Source organism: Colius striatus, chromosome 2 (genome assembly GCF_028858725.1).
Source record: "Colius striatus isolate bColStr4 chromosome 2, bColStr4.1.hap1, whole genome shotgun sequence".
NCBI classification, from domain to species: Eukaryota; Metazoa; Chordata; class Aves; order Coliiformes; family Coliidae; genus Colius; species Colius striatus.
In genome coordinates this window covers 21,056,585-21,074,128 of record NC_084760.1, presented here as the reverse complement: position 1 = coordinate 21,074,128, position 17,544 = coordinate 21,056,585, and the positions used below count along the sequence as shown (strand labels likewise).

General features: G+C 42.2%; 1 protein-coding gene across 2 annotated transcripts; it reads right to left on the bottom strand.

Annotated features, from left to right (window-relative positions):
- Positions 1 to 4,623: 4,623 nt before the first annotated feature.
- RAB23 (RAB23, member RAS oncogene family) lies at positions 4,624 to 14,843 on the bottom strand. 2 transcript variants are annotated; one of them, XM_061990432.1, is made up of 7 exons: positions 14,683 to 14,843; positions 13,603 to 13,843; positions 12,508 to 12,593; positions 9,758 to 9,914; positions 8,238 to 8,320; positions 6,893 to 6,985; positions 4,624 to 6,044 (listed from the first exon to the last, which is right to left on the bottom strand). In XM_061990432.1, exons 2-7 carry the CDS (start codon positions 13,755 to 13,757, stop codon positions 5,905 to 5,907), a joined length of 714 nt encoding a protein of 237 aa, XP_061846416.1. In that variant the 5' UTR covers positions 13,758 to 13,843; positions 14,683 to 14,843; the 3' UTR covers positions 4,624 to 5,904. The 2 variants fall into 2 exon arrangements, with proteins under 2 accessions (XP_061846416.1, XP_061846417.1); XM_061990433.1 differs by having other exon boundaries at positions 13,603 to 13,805.
- Positions 14,844 to 17,544: the final 2,701 nt, after the last annotated feature.

The window sequence follows — 17,544 nt, the reverse complement described above, 5'->3', positions numbered from 1 at the left end:
ATCCAAACAGAGCAAGGAAAGCTGGGCAGGCGTGAGACCGCTGGGACAACAAAGGTGTAAGAAAAACAATGAATTTTTGGTCCCATTATCTCCTAAGTGCTAGAAGAGGCTGTGCTCAGCTTCTCGGTCACGTTTGTGGGTATGAAACTTTCTCTGTCCAAAAGCAAGCAGGTGCCTGCAGCATCCTTGGGCTGGCAGCAGAAGCCCCTGATGTACCATCAGCTGAAGCTTGAAACCCACATGCCCTCACCCTTCACCTACCCCCACCTCCACAGCACCAAACTTTCCCTTTTCACAAGCAGTTACATGCTTCCCAGGCCTAAACATTTCAAGATGTTTTCTAGCCTAAAACATTACAGAATCACAGAATCTCAAGGGCTGGAAGGGACCTCAAAAGATCATCTATTCCAATCCCCCTGCCAGAGCAGAACCACCTAGGTCACACAGGAACTCGTCCAGGCAGGTTTTGAATGTCCCCAGAGAAGAAGACTCCACAACTCATCTGGGCAGCCTGTACCAGCGCTCCCTCATCCTCACAGTGAAGAAGTTTTTCCTTGTTTCTTTGGAACCTCTTATATTCCAGCTTATACCTGTTGCTCCTTGTCCTATCATTGGTCATCACTGAGAACAGCCTGGCTCCATCCTCCTGACACCCACCCTTTACACATTTGTAAACATTAATGAGGTCACCCCTCAGTCTCCTCCAAGCTAAAGAGCCCCAGCTCCCTCAGCCTTTCATCATAAGGAAGATGCTTCACTCCATCACCTTTGAGGCCCTGTACTGAACTTGCTGAGCAGAGTAGCTCATTAATCTTTACTGGGCTGTTAAGCAAGCAAATTGTTCCTGTGTGTAAAACTTAAGCAAGAGGAAGCAGGAGTATATTACTTCCCAGATTCCTGAGTAAAGAGGCAGATCCAGATGCTGAGTTGTTCTACTAAAAAAAAACACAGACCAAACAAACCAACCAAAACCCACCAGTGACCATTTACCTATTCAGAAAACACATCAGGCAGCTTTGATACATTAGGAACATTTTAATGCCTCTTCCAATGCCTACAGCATTCACTTCTACCTGGCATTAGCCAGATCAACCAGGAAAAAACAATTACCAGAACGAGCAGGACAGAACCCCAATTTTGTATTTGAACCATGTGGCAAAGAGAGGCAAGCGCTCCGAAAGCACACCTCTGTCAGCTTGGAGGGCATCCAACCTGCTGCCTTATGCTGGCAACACCTGGGCTAGAATCAGGCACACAAGTTTCTGCAGCAGATGCATGTTCCACAGCTACAGGGTTATAGAAATTTGGGGGGATTTAATACACTGGCCATTTAACACCAGCACAAAAGCAGTGACTTGTATCAGACTGAAGAGCCACCCCATCAGCACGTTAAAGTCACGTGGCACAACTCACGGTGCCTGCAGGAGAACAGCAGAATCGACTCGTAGGGACGGTACAGGAAGAGCATACACACAACATTCTGCTTCAAACATTTATTTCTCCAGGGTGTATGGGAAGTTATGGTGACTTTTAGAAAAAAATACATTACATTTACTTGAGATGTTGCTGGTGATATAAACAGTTGTGTGCATTATCTGTGTTAACTGTTCAGGCTCACAGGAACTTGCAAATAAGCCATTCATTAGTAATGATGCACCTTGATTCTAGCAAAAAAGGCATTTCTCCTGGTCCACATCACTTCTTACCTTTTTCCTTTGCTCAGCTTTATTCAGTTCTGTTGAACCACACTTATCTTGGTAAGGGAAGAACACTCACTCCACAAATTATTTACCAGCATTGCCCTACCACTTGAAACCTGAGGATGAGTCTAGTTCAGCACTAGGCCACATCTGGCTTCAAGACCACTCCTACAGAACCCTTCTGTAACACAGAACTATTTGAAAGTTTCCCTTCTTCCATTGTAGCAGCTTTCATCTTAAATCTAAACTTTTTCTTCTACATTTTTGATTACCTGTTTGGGTGCCACACTTAACACAAGTATTTTCTTCCAGTCAATAATATCTGAGCATTAACAAGAACCGTTGCTTCCTACCAAAAGGCAGTGAGGTAGGTTGGATGAAATGAAGCTTGTTGGGCCACGTTTGCCCTCTGCTGTATGTGCAATTAGTGTTTGAGCACTGCAGCTGCAGTCAAAGGCCTACCCTTGCCTTTGGAAAGGCACAGGGCCTCAGGTACCAGGTGAGCAGCGTGCGCGTTTGTTTGCCAAAGGACCTAATTCCCACGAGAGGGCTCTGCAGTGCAAACTGCTCAATCTGTGATTAACTGGTAGCTAACGAACAGATGAATCAACAGGTTCAAAGCACATGTCCACTGAGTGTTGGGCATATTCCCCTGCAGAGCCTCCAGGCAGTACAATGTGCTTACCCGCTCAGCCCCCTGTAACGTACCGCTCATCGCTACTGAAGCGACACAAAGGCAGACTACATGTCAGATAGGCTGGAGCCCAATAATGGAGGGGGGAAAAAAAAGAAAGATGACCAATTTTACTGAAGCATAAAAGAATCCCAACAGGAAATCTGACTGGCAGTGTGGTAACTGAGGCATTTTGACTGGAAAAAGGTAAGCATTGCCTTAAACACTGAAAAGAAAGCTCCAAAATGGTCTTAAGTGGAATATTTGATTATTTATTTATTCAAATTTAACCACACACACAAAAGCGCAAAAATCTTTGTGTGATCAGGCTTACAAGTTTGAGAGTAGTTATTTCCAACTGGAAATAGATCCCTAGCATTACTGCTGTGCACCACGAGATGCCTCATGTACCAGGAGAACACCCATTCACTGAATGGACGCAGCAGGGAGCGCCAGACCCATCAATCAGCAAACGCTCACTTCACTAAGGCATCGACATGGACTGAAGGTTCCTCCTGGTGGTGACATTATCAGCCAAGAGCAAAGACTTTTGGTCAGATTCAGATAACACAGCCAGCGAGCTATTCAAGAGATATTAATAGGTAAAGAGGAGAGCAATTAGCTCAGTCTAACAGAACTTTGTGTCTTGTGGTAAGAACATCTGGTGCTCCTTCTATGGGATGCAGACCTGCCACAGGTGTGATGGAGAGTGGCACCCTCTCCCACCACACCACCAAAGAGATGCAGAGAGGGGGGCCTTTAGATGACCAGCTCTCCACCTGTAGGTTTGGCTAACTAAAATGTAAGGTATTTTAATAAGAACACTTAAAGAGTGTAGAGCGGGGCCATGTTTGTAATTATTCAAAAGGGACAAATTCATCCAAAAGGTGAAAGTTACTCCCACAGAAGAGTGATATGAATGCCTAAAGATTCCTGCAATATGCAAAGTCATACGCTAACCCCAGAAGGATAACAAACACATTTCCAAGCAATGTACATGCAGAACACTCTCCAGAAAAATGCTAATTGGAACAGTTGCTGTCTCAGCCGTGTTGGAGAACAAGCACTGCAAAGTCACAACAAAGCCACAGCCACTTCAGGTGAAGATGGGAATGAAATGAAAACTCACTGCTACCCAATGCCACGGATATCTATTCCTAGGGTAAAGTATGTATCCTAAATTTCAACACATCCTAGATGTAGCAGGTCTGTCAAGTCTCCACCTATGAGAATTTCTGCTGAGCTGTCCTTAGAACAGTGGTCTGCAATGACAGACCTCAAACTCTAACAGCTTAAGTGACAGGACAAAGTCCACAGGGCAACACATCACTGTACATAAGACAGACTTGTTTTTCAGTACGCCATACAAAGTCAAACGAGGCAGAAAAGATGTTTCAGACACTTGCTGTTTTTTTATCAATAAAAATGAATAAAACCCGTTAATCTGGCAGACAGACAACAAAATGTACAAATTTCCATCTTAAAAACCGCTGTCAAAATTCTTCCTGCACACACTCCAGCCTGCATCCCGAAGCTGTAAGGCATCCCTGTGACCTACAATTGTCAGCCTTATCCCAAGTACCTTACTACTTAAATTGCTCAGACAGACAGGAGTTGACTGCATTTATGCACACGGAGAGGGATTAAATGCACTTGTTAAAAAATAAAGGCCTTTGTCCAAGAGAAAACAGATGAAGGGTGATGGTAGAGAACAGTGAGTGTCACTGCAATGGCCAGGGAGGCCGAGTGCCCCAAAGGCCGCCACCTTGCTGCCAGCAACAGCAGATGCTCCAGCAGTGTTTTTGGAGAAACAACAGCAGTCAGCAGAAAGTCTACTATAGTAAACATAAAGTACAGACTCCACAGACCTGTATAATACACAGATACAGATCTTCAGAGATCTAAAGTGTTTGTGCATAACTTGCCACCCACTTCTCTCCCTGAAGACAGTGGGAAAAAGTACCTTTCAGTTCTCATGCCCACTGGCTTCGGAACACGGTCAGTCACACTTCCTACAGGAATTCACACAGTGCAAAGTCCTTCCTCCAAAAATACACAGGACCACTAGACTCATTTTCATACACCATTTAAAAAACTATTAAAATTCTGAATTTTTTTTTCAGGCAGCATATTTTGCATTTGTCACTGGCAGGTTTGGTGTAGAAATCCTAGAAAGTTAAAATTATATCGTACCATACAAAACCATGTAAACAAAATGGATATTTTTTAAAAGGCAGGCATGCTCTTGAAGAGGATTAAAAAGTGTTTATTTTTGGTAAATAAAAAATAGCTTGCTTAGCATTTTTAAAAGCACCTTAGTGATTTAGGAGCCTAAGTCCAACATAATTTAGACCCAGGCTCTTAAATATCTAAATTTTGTAAAATTATTTCAAGCATTTTAAATTGTTGTCTCTGATCTTGCAGAATCAGATTTTTTTGTAGCCAGCAGCTAACCTGGAACCTGAGACAACATTCAAGAATGTCTCATTCATGTCATTTAGTCACTAGCTGCATTTTTTTTGGATCCTCCGTAACTTAAGTTGCTGGTATCTAAGACAATTTTTTTCCAAAGATGATTTTGTGACACTACTTTGCAAGTTTCTTCTTCACAGACAACACAGGATGCAACGAGCAAATTTGAGCAGGAATATGACTGTATGTTCCTTCTGAATAGCTATTAGTGTCAAAGACTCTGTTATTTGTTCAACGTGTTAAGACTGAGAAAAACAAACTAAACATTCATAGCGCAGCGTTAGGTAAAAAGGAGCTTTTTGGCACCATACATTTTATAATCTATACTTTCAGGCCTAAAGTAGAGCACGTGAAATGTACACGGTGGCGGCTGGGAAAGCCTCACCTGACACACATTTTTAAAGGAAATGTATTTTCTGGAAGATGCTATTTATGATCATTAGCTGATCTCCCAGTAAAGTACACACTGGAATTTAACCTAAATACTTATACCAAATGTTTACATACGTACCTTAGCACTCATATATATAATACAAGTATATTGCACCGACACAACTGCCAGAACTTCTACTAATATAGTCAGCCATAAAATGTAGTGTCTTCTTTTTGCTCTTCACGTCTCTTGTGTGTGTCCTGACTGACCGATTCTGAGTTTCTGTGTGCTTTAGTTGCAAGGCTGCTACTTTACCTTGGGCCATAGTGTTACGGTCTGTACCTACACTTGTAAGTACTACCCTTAGGTTAAATGTGCTCTGCGATTCAGCAATACTTGGTTCATAGCTCTGGGAAGAATTCCTTGAAGAAAGGAGCAGCTTGCCTCATTTGGACCAAGTGCATGGGGGCAGGCAGAGTTGTGTGCTTTGCCACCAGGTGTCTCACACCATGCACCAAAACCCGCTGCATCAGCAAGCTGATGGAAATCCGCCCTCTATCAAGGATCTCAGAGGCACAATATTTGCTAAAGCACTGGTGAAAATACCTCTACAGCTGGCTTTATTCTGGATTCAATCGCACAACTTCAAGTCACTGGGTTGCTTTTTTTTTTCGTCCAGAAGTGGTCTAAGGTATGCTGCAGTTGCTAAAGAGATTTCTGTTTTTCTTGGTCCTCTGTTTGTTTGGTCTAAGGTTGATGACATCTCCACCGTTAAGAGTGCTAGAATTTTGGTTGGAGTGACTTCCACCAGCTGTATTAAAAACCCCTGTAGAGTTTAAAGACAAGAAAAGTATTTGTTTCTTTACTTCCTGGAGCATAAAACATGAAGACACAACACTTATTAAGGAATAGTGGTGCTCCTCAAATGCGTACTTTGGTTTTTAAAGGTTTTATCTATTTCCGGGTCAATTTTGCAGCTGCATTTGAAGGAGAGCCAGTTGGAATTAGTGGCCAGGCAGTATGTACAGGTAGAATCCATCTATGTAATTGAAGGGCAGCATCTGCACTCATCTGCATATGCTACTAATTGCATGGTAACAAAGTTATCGTTAGTTGAGTAACATAATAAAAACACGACGATTGTAAAGTCAGAAACTTTCCAGAGATAAAGGTAAGGAAAAAGCCTGAGTAAAAAGGGAGTGCTCTAAGGAAAATAAATAAAGTGACTCAGAAATGCTTTAAAGGAGGACTACAGAAGTTCAGCCTTCCCTTACAAAAGGCAGTTTACAAAGACCTTCTGATTACATGCCAGATTCTCTCCCTGTGAGTCTCTTAAAAATCTGCACCAAGATGAGTAACACTAATAGCAACTACACTAGAAACCCAACAAGCAGCCTTTCTCAGGTCCTTACACAATGTTTGTTTGAATGAATTTAATAAAAGGGCACTTGCCAAACATTAGCTAGAAACTTGAGTACATCAGTTTGTCAGTCTGGTAACTTTAGAGACTCACAAAGTGATTTTACAGAAGGAAAGGAGACAATATCCCAAGACAGGAAGGTAATAATTACAGCCTGATTGACCTGGTTTTAACTTCCTAAGGAAACAGTTGAGACCACAAACTTTTGATGGCACAAAACTCCCATTTCTGGTTTTTTGTTACCATATACGTACCAATCTTGTTACTGCTTGTATGTACTAGTTCTGGATCTTCAGCTGTTTGTTGCTTAAGCCTTTGGAGATATTTATCAGCCAAATATTTAAAAACTGTAATGTCAAAAAGAAAAAAGGGACATCAGAATATGCTTTAAAATAATCTTCAGATCGACAATACTCCCTCTGCATCAAAGTTCTGTGTGGTGACAAAAGCACGTTTGACCTCACAGGTTTAGCACAACCTGGTAAAGGATCCCCTCTCAGCAGGCCTGCCTCTTGGAGCAGAATCCAGAGGAGTCCAGTGTCTACCGAGGTCTTACTCTGCAGTGCTAAAGACTTGCACAGCAGAGAGAAATGTCTCAATACTCCTGTAATGCAACTGGCACACACGTTATTGCCAAACGTTCCGATTCATGCAACTTGGAACTCTTTAAAGTCACATAGGGATTTATTATACTCATTTCTTGTAAGAAGCCTTAGAATATAGCAGTCATAGTATATTAAGAAAACTGGACAGCAACATTTTTCTAATTAACTATCATCACTCTCATTTGTATTAGGATATAAAAAGTCCACCTAGGATTCTGAGAAAATATACAACTATGAGAAAATGTTCATAACCTACATGTGTTATGATTATTTACATTTGTAATTCATAACTCTTGTAAAGATGACACAGAAACATTTTACATTTTCTCTTGCAGATTTTTCCCCCCTCCAAGGTAAACCATGTTAACAGAGAAGAAACAACTGGTTTACTATTAAGTTTGCCTGACTGAATTTAAAAAAAATGTTATTAGAGAATGTAATTCATGATTATTCAAAACGTACCCCACAAAAGATAGTCACTGAATTTTGCAACAATACTCTTATGGAATTAAATCTAGACACTGAAAAGTGATACTTGGGAACTAGTAAAGTATCACCAGTAGACAAAAGGCCTGATGAGATCCAACCTTTTTGTGCACTTTATTTAAATATAACTAAACTATTAATTAAGTGCTTCTATCAATGAATTAACTATTGTTCAGCAATTTGTTTATTTTAACAACCAAACTCCTACATACAATTTGTGTAAAAGCCCGGTGCGTACTGACAGTCACTGGGACTAAGCAGCCTCAGCACCTTGGCACTTCCCAATACTGAGGCTGTGCACCGCTTGTGGAAAGGAAAGAAATGATGTACAGGAAGAAAGGGGCAAACACAGTGATATCACGTAGTTTTAGCTGTGTTTGAAGTGTGCTGCTAAGAAATCCAGAAAAGATTGCCAGTAGCATGCAGGAACGTGGCAAGGGAAGGGCCAGCTGTGACACCGAGCGATGTGAGCAGGAAGGACAGGCACCTCCTCTGCTGTACCTCCTACCTTCCGTTACGTTTAAGTCTTCCTTCACAGACACTCGGTAGAACCTTAACTTCAGCTTTTTTGCCAATGCTTCTGCCTCCTCACTGCACAACAGAAAAACACTTGGTAAATACTAACTCACATTATTTGTCAGCATTTATTCTTACACAAAATGCTTCCTGGCAAGGTAAATGTAGCAAAGTGGGTTAAGAAACTCAGTCAAAAAATCCTTAATCTCTTAGCACTATCTCAACTATAAGGCATTTTACATGCAGTTCCTTTATGACCAAAAGTAATTACTTTTGAATATTTATTGACTTAATTAACTAAAATTTCCCAAGGGTTTGAAGGCAGGTGTCAGTGAACACAAAGGGAAGGAGGCTGTATTTAGCAGCACTAAAATCAGAACAATTACCACTGCAAAGTCAAAACAACAGCAACAAAGTAATCCTTAAGCATACTTTAATGAAGCAGCAGACTATGCAGTCAGATGAATGCAGAGGTGAAATCAAAATGTGTTTGCTTTTGCGAAATGAAAAGATGACTTGTGCTAAATTTTAAGGAAAATTGAGGAAGCTTAGAAAAATTTCACCAAGGAGAAATCACGTCATCAGCAAGATGACGTTACTGAGGCAGACCCAGTATTCTGAGAACAAAGCCCAAGTGACATACCACAAACACAGGAGGAGTTCAAACGCAATTTTGCTTTTCCTTTGAAAAATCCTCAGTATTCTTTGCAGAGGAAGTAGAAGCTGATATACGCCATCAATGATAGCACACAGAGAGCAAAGAAAGGCAGTGCAGGAAACAACAAAAAGAAGAAACCATTTAAATATCTCAGGAAGATGGCAGAAATAAAGAAGTGGAGAATGAATGAATTTACCACACAGTTATTTTATGGCAAGAATGAAATTGGTTATATATAAAAAGGCAGAACAAACAGACAATAAAATCTGGATAGAAAAACCGTAGTAAAGAAGGACCAGCATCACGCAGTTTGAGAACACTACCAGACTCAGATGTCTACACACTTAAAATGCTTTGATTAAAATGAGCAATAAAAACCAAACAAAAGCAGAGCAAAGAATATTAAGAGACTTTTCCAAACAGCCTGTTTGATACTTCTTCATCATTTCAGCAAGCATTTAGTAGCCAAACTAGACAATGTAATTTCACAAGTGCAGAGCACAGTTTAACAGTAACTGCAAATTTTAACAAGACAGAATGAGGTTTTAGAATTTCTGACTTAAGAGAATCACATCATGGCACAATGAAAGTCTGCATGTAATCTATATTTTTTTTGGTGGACACTTCAGAAGAAGGTGTGAGTGAGGCAAACAGAAAGCTCCTAGCTTTGCAAGCACACCTGCTCAGGTAACTACTCATGCACCAACACCTGTCACCTGTGCTTCTAGGGGCTGTTGATGCAGGGCAACGTAGGTATCGTAAGTCTTCACGACAAACTCCCATAAACTATTTTAAAATGTGTACGTACAGGGGGCATTTATTGTTCTGCAAAAGCAGCAAGATAAAACTCTTACTTCTTTATGCAAGAGTCATCAAGAAGATCGATCTTATTCTGCACAAGAACTGTGGGAATGTCTCCAACTTCGGACACAACTTTTTCCTTCCAGGTAGGGATTGCTTTGAAGGAGTCTCTGTCAGTTGTAGAAAATACAAGAACACAAGCCTGGGCTCCTGAAAACATACAGATCAATGACAAATACCAATAAATACAAGCCATCCAGGAAACATTGAAAAAAAAAAAAAAAGAAGTGTTATTTAGAATCTATTTAAAATATGACGGATTTTTCAAGTTTCTCCCATAAAAGTGCACTTTTACCACAACCTTGTGTCAACCCAAGGGTCATAAATTCCCCAACTGAAAACAGATTACTATGTTACGTTTATAATTCTACCCATTCTTCATGACAGCTATGAGCCTGTAACCTTTCAAGCTATGTCCAGCATGGTGCATGTATGCAGGGGAAAGGAACAGGAGGGGATGTGCAAAGGCTGGAAAAAAGGGGAAAGTGAGGTTTGCTCATTGCTCTCCGCCTTCCAGGCAGATTAATGGAGGCCACAAGGCTAATATTTTTGTGTATGTGGTAACCTGTCAAGCACAATCCACGTTATTCTTTGTGCTACAGTCTTCAGAGAAAGCTGTGACTGTTTCAAGTCCGTTGCTCAGTAGCTTTTCGGAGAACATAAGTGTATTTCTAATTCATGCTCATTCTATCACAGTGCTGTGATAGAGTCTACAAAACGTTTTGTACCACTTCTGTTATGACTTTGTAACAGCCTTAACAAACAGATGAAGAGGATGGAAGAGGATGCATGCAGGTAGAAGTGATCAAATGCTGCCTTGAGAAACATCTGTCTCCAACTCCTGAATTTAGGCTGCTGGACTCCTTGCATTGTGTTATCGTGGGCATGCACCTACACTGGCTGCACACAGAAAACCACACGACAAATCCACCATTGGCTCCAATTTTGTTTCTCTGAGATTGAATGAGTTTGGTCCCTGGACAAGAAGGGCACGGAAACAGGCTCTGAAGCATTCATTGTGTGACCACGGATGAGCAGCTGCTCCCTGAAGAACTGACAACTCACAACATTCCAAGAGAGTACATAAGCCATAGGGTAATGATAGTGGGACAGAGTCCTGTGGGAGAGGCAGACCTTGAAGTAACGGTGAGCATCTCTCTCACCTTAGAGGCGTCCTCTGCTTATCAACAATAACTGACAGCACAATCCTTGCATTTCCAAAGCAAGCTTCACTTCTTGCTTCTACAATATTCTGCTTGCAGATCTGATGCTAAACCACAATTGCATTCCAGGCTATTAGAATCTTCCCTTCTCCCTCATGAGTAAAACTCTAGTGCAGAACAGTCACTGTATCTAACAACTTGAACCATTAATAATATCCATCACGCTGTCTACAACATGTTTCCACAGGATGACTGTGTTCTTCACAGCAGCCTTGTTGGTACAAAGATCTTGGAGGCAGGGATCCCACTGCACTGGGCTGGGCACAAATCATGAGCAAGATTTCAAGATACTTATGCAGTTGGTTTGGCTCTTTTTAAACCACCAGGTTGCACCAGGCTACTAGTGTGGTTCTAAGTTCTTCTGAACACTGTATATTTAGACTATCAGTCACAGTAATTATAAGGAAAAGGCTTTGGCTTGAAACAAGCAGGGTGAACAAAGCATACAGGAGAACTGAAGGTCAGGAGCATAAAAAGGAAGCTCTGAGAGCATCGAGTACTACCTTCTAAAATATATACATATATATATATATATATATATATATATATATATATATATACTCAATTACATCAAATAACAGAATGATCCATTTCCAGATGAGGACAGAAATAAGAAAGATCTTTCTCTGAAGAAACAGTAATGACAAAATATGAGGGATAACTAGAAATATTACCAAAATTCCCCTATTAATTGACAAAGTTATCATGAAATATAAAAAAGTCAGAGGACTATACCACCCTGAAACAGCACAGCATAACTATTATTTTTGCTCTAAATGAGGTAACTTTACACAGCAGCAATGTATTTTTCCCAGCTATTGGGTAATTAGCTTGACAAGAACTGAACCACTAAATCTTTGTCAAGTCACTCATACTTCTCATTAAAAAAACAGAACGAATGATTTTCACAACCACTGTTAAATTATATGCAAAGAAAGCCTAAATACACAATTTGTAACTGGGTAAATAGACAACCTGCCTTTACATGACAGAATAGTATAGTTTCTACTTTATCAAGTGAATACTCTTTCCTTATTACTCTGTTATGTTAATGTGTTCCAGGCAGTTTCTACTAACAAGAGAACTGCTGTTCCCAGTGAACTATCTTTCTAGGATGACTGTTGGGATATTGTTTTTTCCTTTGGATTAATTTCTAACGTGCCCCAGAGCTTTAGGTTTTGGAACATTGACAAATATATATCTTAAAGAGGGAAAATACAGGTTTGCATTTGATTGAATGGCTACATTCTGTCCACTTTCTGTGCAGATATGTCTCATTTTGCTCTACTTTTTGTAAAGGGAGCTAATGTGCATGCTGCATAAAGTGGCACTTAAAATTAAGACAAGGACCTTGCATGAAGGGGAAAAATAATTACAAACTGGAAAAGGCCAAATAAACATGCTTTGCATATATGGGAAGTAAGCAAAATTCTTAACACAAAGATTGGAAAACGTCTGAGAGATGTGGAGACCAAAAAACCCCACCAACAACTACCAAATAACAAACATGGTGCTGTCACCTCTATAGTAGGCCTTAGTTATCGCATCAAATTCTTCTTGACCTGCCGTGTCCCACAACATTAGCCTGACATCTTCATCATTCACTCTGAAATAAATGACACAGTTTTGTAATCAATACAATGAATAAGAGCAATTCAAAACAACTGAAACACTTTCATGTCTACACCATAAGAGCAATGCGAGTCAAACGTAACTTTGTTTAAATATAACTTAAGTAAGGGTTCCCCTCCGTAACACACTATGGCAACAGTTCCTCCCTTGCATTACATGCTCTTTATTGACAATCTGTGTTATGTTTTCCTCTTCTTCCACTTCCCCTACATTTCCCTCAACAATGGAACACAGAAAACAAAACTTAGGTGCCCGAGTAATGGTCTTTTTAAGCAGCTTAGAGAATCCACAGAATTTTCTTACTTCTCTTTACCATAGGATTTTTCATTTTATCATAGAATAGTAGGCTTGGAAGGGACCTTTTTGTGCACTACCTGCTTATATTGCATAGAGAGACTAATTCTATAGCACATTTCATTTATCTTTTCCACAGTCATTTTTAATGTATATTGGCTAATAAATATGTATAATTGTTTTACCAAAAGCCCTTTCACTTTCCATAGGAAATTACTGTAAAAACCAGAAAACAATATCAATGGGTGGTGGGGTGACAGAGCCCTGGCACAGGCTCTGCCCAGGGAGGGTGTGGAGTCTCCTTCTCTGGAGGTTTCCAAACCCGCCTGGACACGTTCCTGTGTGAGCTCATCTAGGTGGGCCTGCTTTGACAGGGGGGTTAGACTGGATGATCTCTAAAGGTCCCTTCCAACCCCTACCATTCTATGATTCTGTGGAATACAAAAGAAACATGTCAAAAAGCTTAGTATGACAGAGGTTCCAAATTCTATTCATAATTCTAAATCTTGGAAAGATATAGAGTGACATAATTTTAGCTCACAGTTCAAGAGACAAAACAACTCCCTTTACTGTGCTTCAGAAACAGCAGGCCTTGTCTTCTAAGCCCTTACAAATCTTTAGATTATAATAGAAGAAAAAAAGAAAGCAAAAGGTAAAAATCAATAGTATGGCATCTGTTTAGTACATACTGGATTTGTCTTTCCAGGAAATCTACACCAATAGTTTTCTTGTAGTCTTTTGTAAAAATCCCCTTGCAATATCGCTGAATCATACTGGACTTTCCAACAGCTCCATTTCCTACCACCACCACCTTGATGGCCACCTCCATGTCTTCTTCCAACATCTTTGCAGCCCCGAGTGACTCTTTGGCTTATTCAGAAAAATATCGATTCTGCAAACAAAGTAAATACCTATGTTCATAGGTTCAAGCTGTGAATAGAAAGCAAGAGGAAATATGATCGCACAAAAGGATTCACAAATACCATATGATTTATATTCAGCTCAGATTTAATTTTGCCAGAGTACACTGTGTGTTAACCAGGGACAAAGTCAAGTTGCTGAAGTACACGGACAGAATTCACAGCACAAGTGGTTACAGCAGACAGGGAGGCTTTTTTATAAATTAAAAGTCCAATATAGAAAAATGGAAAATAACGTATTTGGCTTATCATAAAGATATTTCACCGGAGTTTTGGTGGGATGTTTATGAGGAAGAAACCACGACGCACCCACATTCTGTTGTACTGGGATAGATATCATCACAGAAACACTGCATCTGCAAAGCGGCAAAACTCCTTCCAGGAGATAAGTAACCCTCCTTTTAAAGGAGGGGAAAACGCCCGTATTTTAAAGACTCTGCCCACCACAGCCGACACGCAGCCGGTGCTGGAGGAGCGGGGCTATCGGGTAGCCCCGTTCCGCCTCACGCGGGCAGATCACGTTTCTTGACTGCCTTTGGCAGCATTCAACAGGAGCACACGCACGTTTCTACCGGGTGTTCGGCAAGCGCCGCTGGAAGCGCCGCTGGGTCAGCCCGCAGGAATGCGGAGGGCCGTTTCCACCGAGGACCTGGGCTCGCCGGAGACGGTCGTTCGCTGCTCGCCGCGGCCACTTCCCGGCCCTGCCCGAGGGGCACGCTGAGGGCGGAGGCTCGGACGGGCCACCCCGATCCCCTTCCCGCAGCCCTGGCCCCTCCGGCGCCCGCCTCGCTGCCCGCCCGGCCCCCGGCTGCCCCCAGGGCCCCCATTCCCATCCCCGGCCCCTCTCACCAACGCCTGGCAGGAGCGTGGCGGGCGGCGCTCCGTCAGCGGGCACGGCGGCGGCTCCACCTCAGCGACGGCGAGGGAGGGAGGGAGGCAGGGAAGTGGGGAAGGAGGGAAGGCGAGAGGAAACCGCTCGCTGCGGCCGACCCAACCCGGACGCACATCCCGGCTCCCCCGCCCGGAAACGCCGTCAGGACCGGGGGCGCCGCGCAGGGAGGCGCCCGGCCGCTGCCCCCGCCCCCGCGGCGGCGGCCCCCGGCCCACAGGCAGATGGGCCGGGCCGGGCCGGTCCAGGCGGCGGCCCTGCGGTGAGGGCTGTCCGGGGACCCCTCCTGTGGGGCCGGGGGCAGAGAAGCGAGGAGGTGGCGGCGGGTGGGCTGTGCCCGCCGGATCCTGGGAGGTATTCGTCTGCCTTCCTGAGGACAGACCAGGGCAAAGCTGGTCTTCCCGGCCGCCGTGTACGCCGATCCCTGCTTTGCTCTTTGCCCGGCGGTATTTCTTCCTCACCTCATTTCCTATGGAGAAAACAAACTCTGTGTGACCATCCATGAGCTTTCCTCAGGCGATCGCTGAGGGCAGCTGCCGTTCTTGCAGGGTAGTAGCCGTGTTTGGGGACTAAGGTGTGACCGTGACAGGTCTCAAGGTAGACGCATGTTCTGCCAGATCCCACACTTATTTTAAACAGGACGTGATAGGTTTTAGTATAATTCTAGACATGATAGCCTTATGTTTCTATGCGACCTAGATCAGGTCGCATAGGAACATGTCCAGGCGGGTCTTGAAGACCTCCAAGGAAGGAGACTTCACAACCCTCCTGGGCAGCCTGTGCCAGGGCTCCCTCACCCTCACAGTGAAATCGTTTTTTCTTATGTTTAAGTAGAACTTTTTGTGTTCCAGCTTCATCCCATTACCCCTTGTCCTGTTGCTAGATACTACAGAAATAGGGATGTCCCAACCTCCTGACACCCACCCTTTAGATATTTATAAATGTTAATAAGATCACCCCTCAATCTCCTCCAGACTAAACAGCCCCAGTTCCCGCAGCCTTTCCTCATATGAAAGATGTTCCAGTCCCCTGATCATCTTGGTGGCCCTGTGCTGGACTCTCTCCAGCACTTCCCTGTTCCTCTTGAGCTGAGGAGCCCAGAACTGGACACAGGACTCCAGATGAGGCCTCACCAAGGCAGAGGAGAGGGGGAGCAGAACCTCCCTTGACCTGCGGGCCACACTCTTCTTGATGCATCCCAGGATGCCATTGGCCTTCTTGGCCACGAGGGCACATTGCTGGCTCATGTTTAGCTTATTATCAATGTAGAACACCTAACAGATGAACTGCATGCTAATAAATCATTAAGAGTAAGATCATACAGTTGAAATAGAACTTACATGGGCAGAGATGCATGCAAATGGTGATGCACTCCTTTGAGTGCATAACTCACATCACCAGTTCCCACCAGCTCCTAAGCTTACAGGGGTGACATGGACAGACCTTGCTGTAGTGAGGCATGCAATGAGCTGCAGTGATTCACTGTCTCAGGCTTTCTCTCCTCTGTACTCCACTGCTTGACAAATAGATCAGGTTAACATTTGCCAAGAGACTCGCTTCTCCTCAGTCCAGCAACTCAGATTCATAGACACAAATCATCTAGACTTTTTGAAAGGTTTGAGTTGGAAGCTAACATTTGTCTCCCAAATCACTGCTACTTCATTATTCTTTTTCCTACTCTCTCTCGTTACTAAGAGCCTTGCAAATATGAGAGTCTGACCTACTATTTTCTTCCAACCTACCATTTCTGCTGTCGACACTTATTTTTGTAGGTTTTATTTATCATTTTCTCTGCGGTATTAGAAGATCTACTTTTCCAAACAATACCTTTAAGGAATCATCTGAGTAGCCTATAATGAAAGTGATCTCAAGTCTTTCGTTACATTCCATGCTTACACGTCACACCCAATATAGTGTTCTCTCAAAGCAGTTCTATGATTTCTTTGTTTCATTAAGCAAAATGCCTGCTGAAAGTTGGAGAAAAAAAAGTACAACCCAATCACACGAATATTTAGGTATGAAAAGACCTATCCACCCGAATGCCACAGTGTTGAAGTGTCAGTGATATTTTTTTACATGAAGCTTATCTGTGCAATATGAAGTCCCATTTTTTATTCGATTTGCTTGCATTTTTGACATATGTTCTGCAAATAATCCAGGTTTTTCTTGGCATCTAAATGAAAACACAGTAAAAAAGAGTTCTTAGAAGCCATACTGCTTTTCATTGCCATGAATTTTTAATTTTCAGGATTTGTGTTTGTATGCTGTGCAGAACTTTGGTTTTCATATATTTCACAAACACATAAAAATAGTAAATTTTTAGCACATTCTTTTTGTATTTTTTTCAACTGATGATCATGTAATACAGTCTGACACGGTTGTGTTGTAATCCCAGGGCTGGGGCTACGTCAGCAAGATCAGAGAAAATAAGATGTATTGTACTGACGTATTTTTGTGGCTATTTTTGTAATTCTGAGCATATTAATGTTTAAGACTGCAGTTATTAATGCATTGTTAGTAAATCTTACATATGCCCAAACCAAATGTGACCTTGAAGTTAAATGTGACCTATGAGAGGAAGTTAAGGAGCCTTGAGATGTCCGCAGTTCTGAAGATGTTTCGCATAGTGAAAGCACTAGTTTCTGCACTTAATAAAGTAAATAAACCAAAGTAAGTTCCTGGCAGCAGCATTTTCAGCTATTTTCAACTAATGTATTCAGCGATACCATTGAGTTGTCAGGTAAAAACAGTGTGTCATGCAATGACAAAGTAGAATTTCTAAATATGGTTATTTCTGGCTGCCCAGAGGGGTTATGGAGTCT

Coding starts and splice junctions, on each gene's coding strand:
- RAB23 (XM_061990432.1), bottom strand. CDS start 13,757: ATGTTGGAAGAAGACATGGAGGTGGCCATCAAGGTGGTGGTGGTAGGA. Junction 9,915..12,507: donor AACTAAGGCCTACTATAGAG/GTGACAGCACCA, acceptor GTATGTTTTCAG/GAGCCCAGGCTTGTGTTCTT. Junction 6,045..6,892: donor TACAAGCAGTAACAAGATTG/GTACGTATATGG, acceptor TAAACTCTACAG/GGGTTTTTAATACAGCTGGT.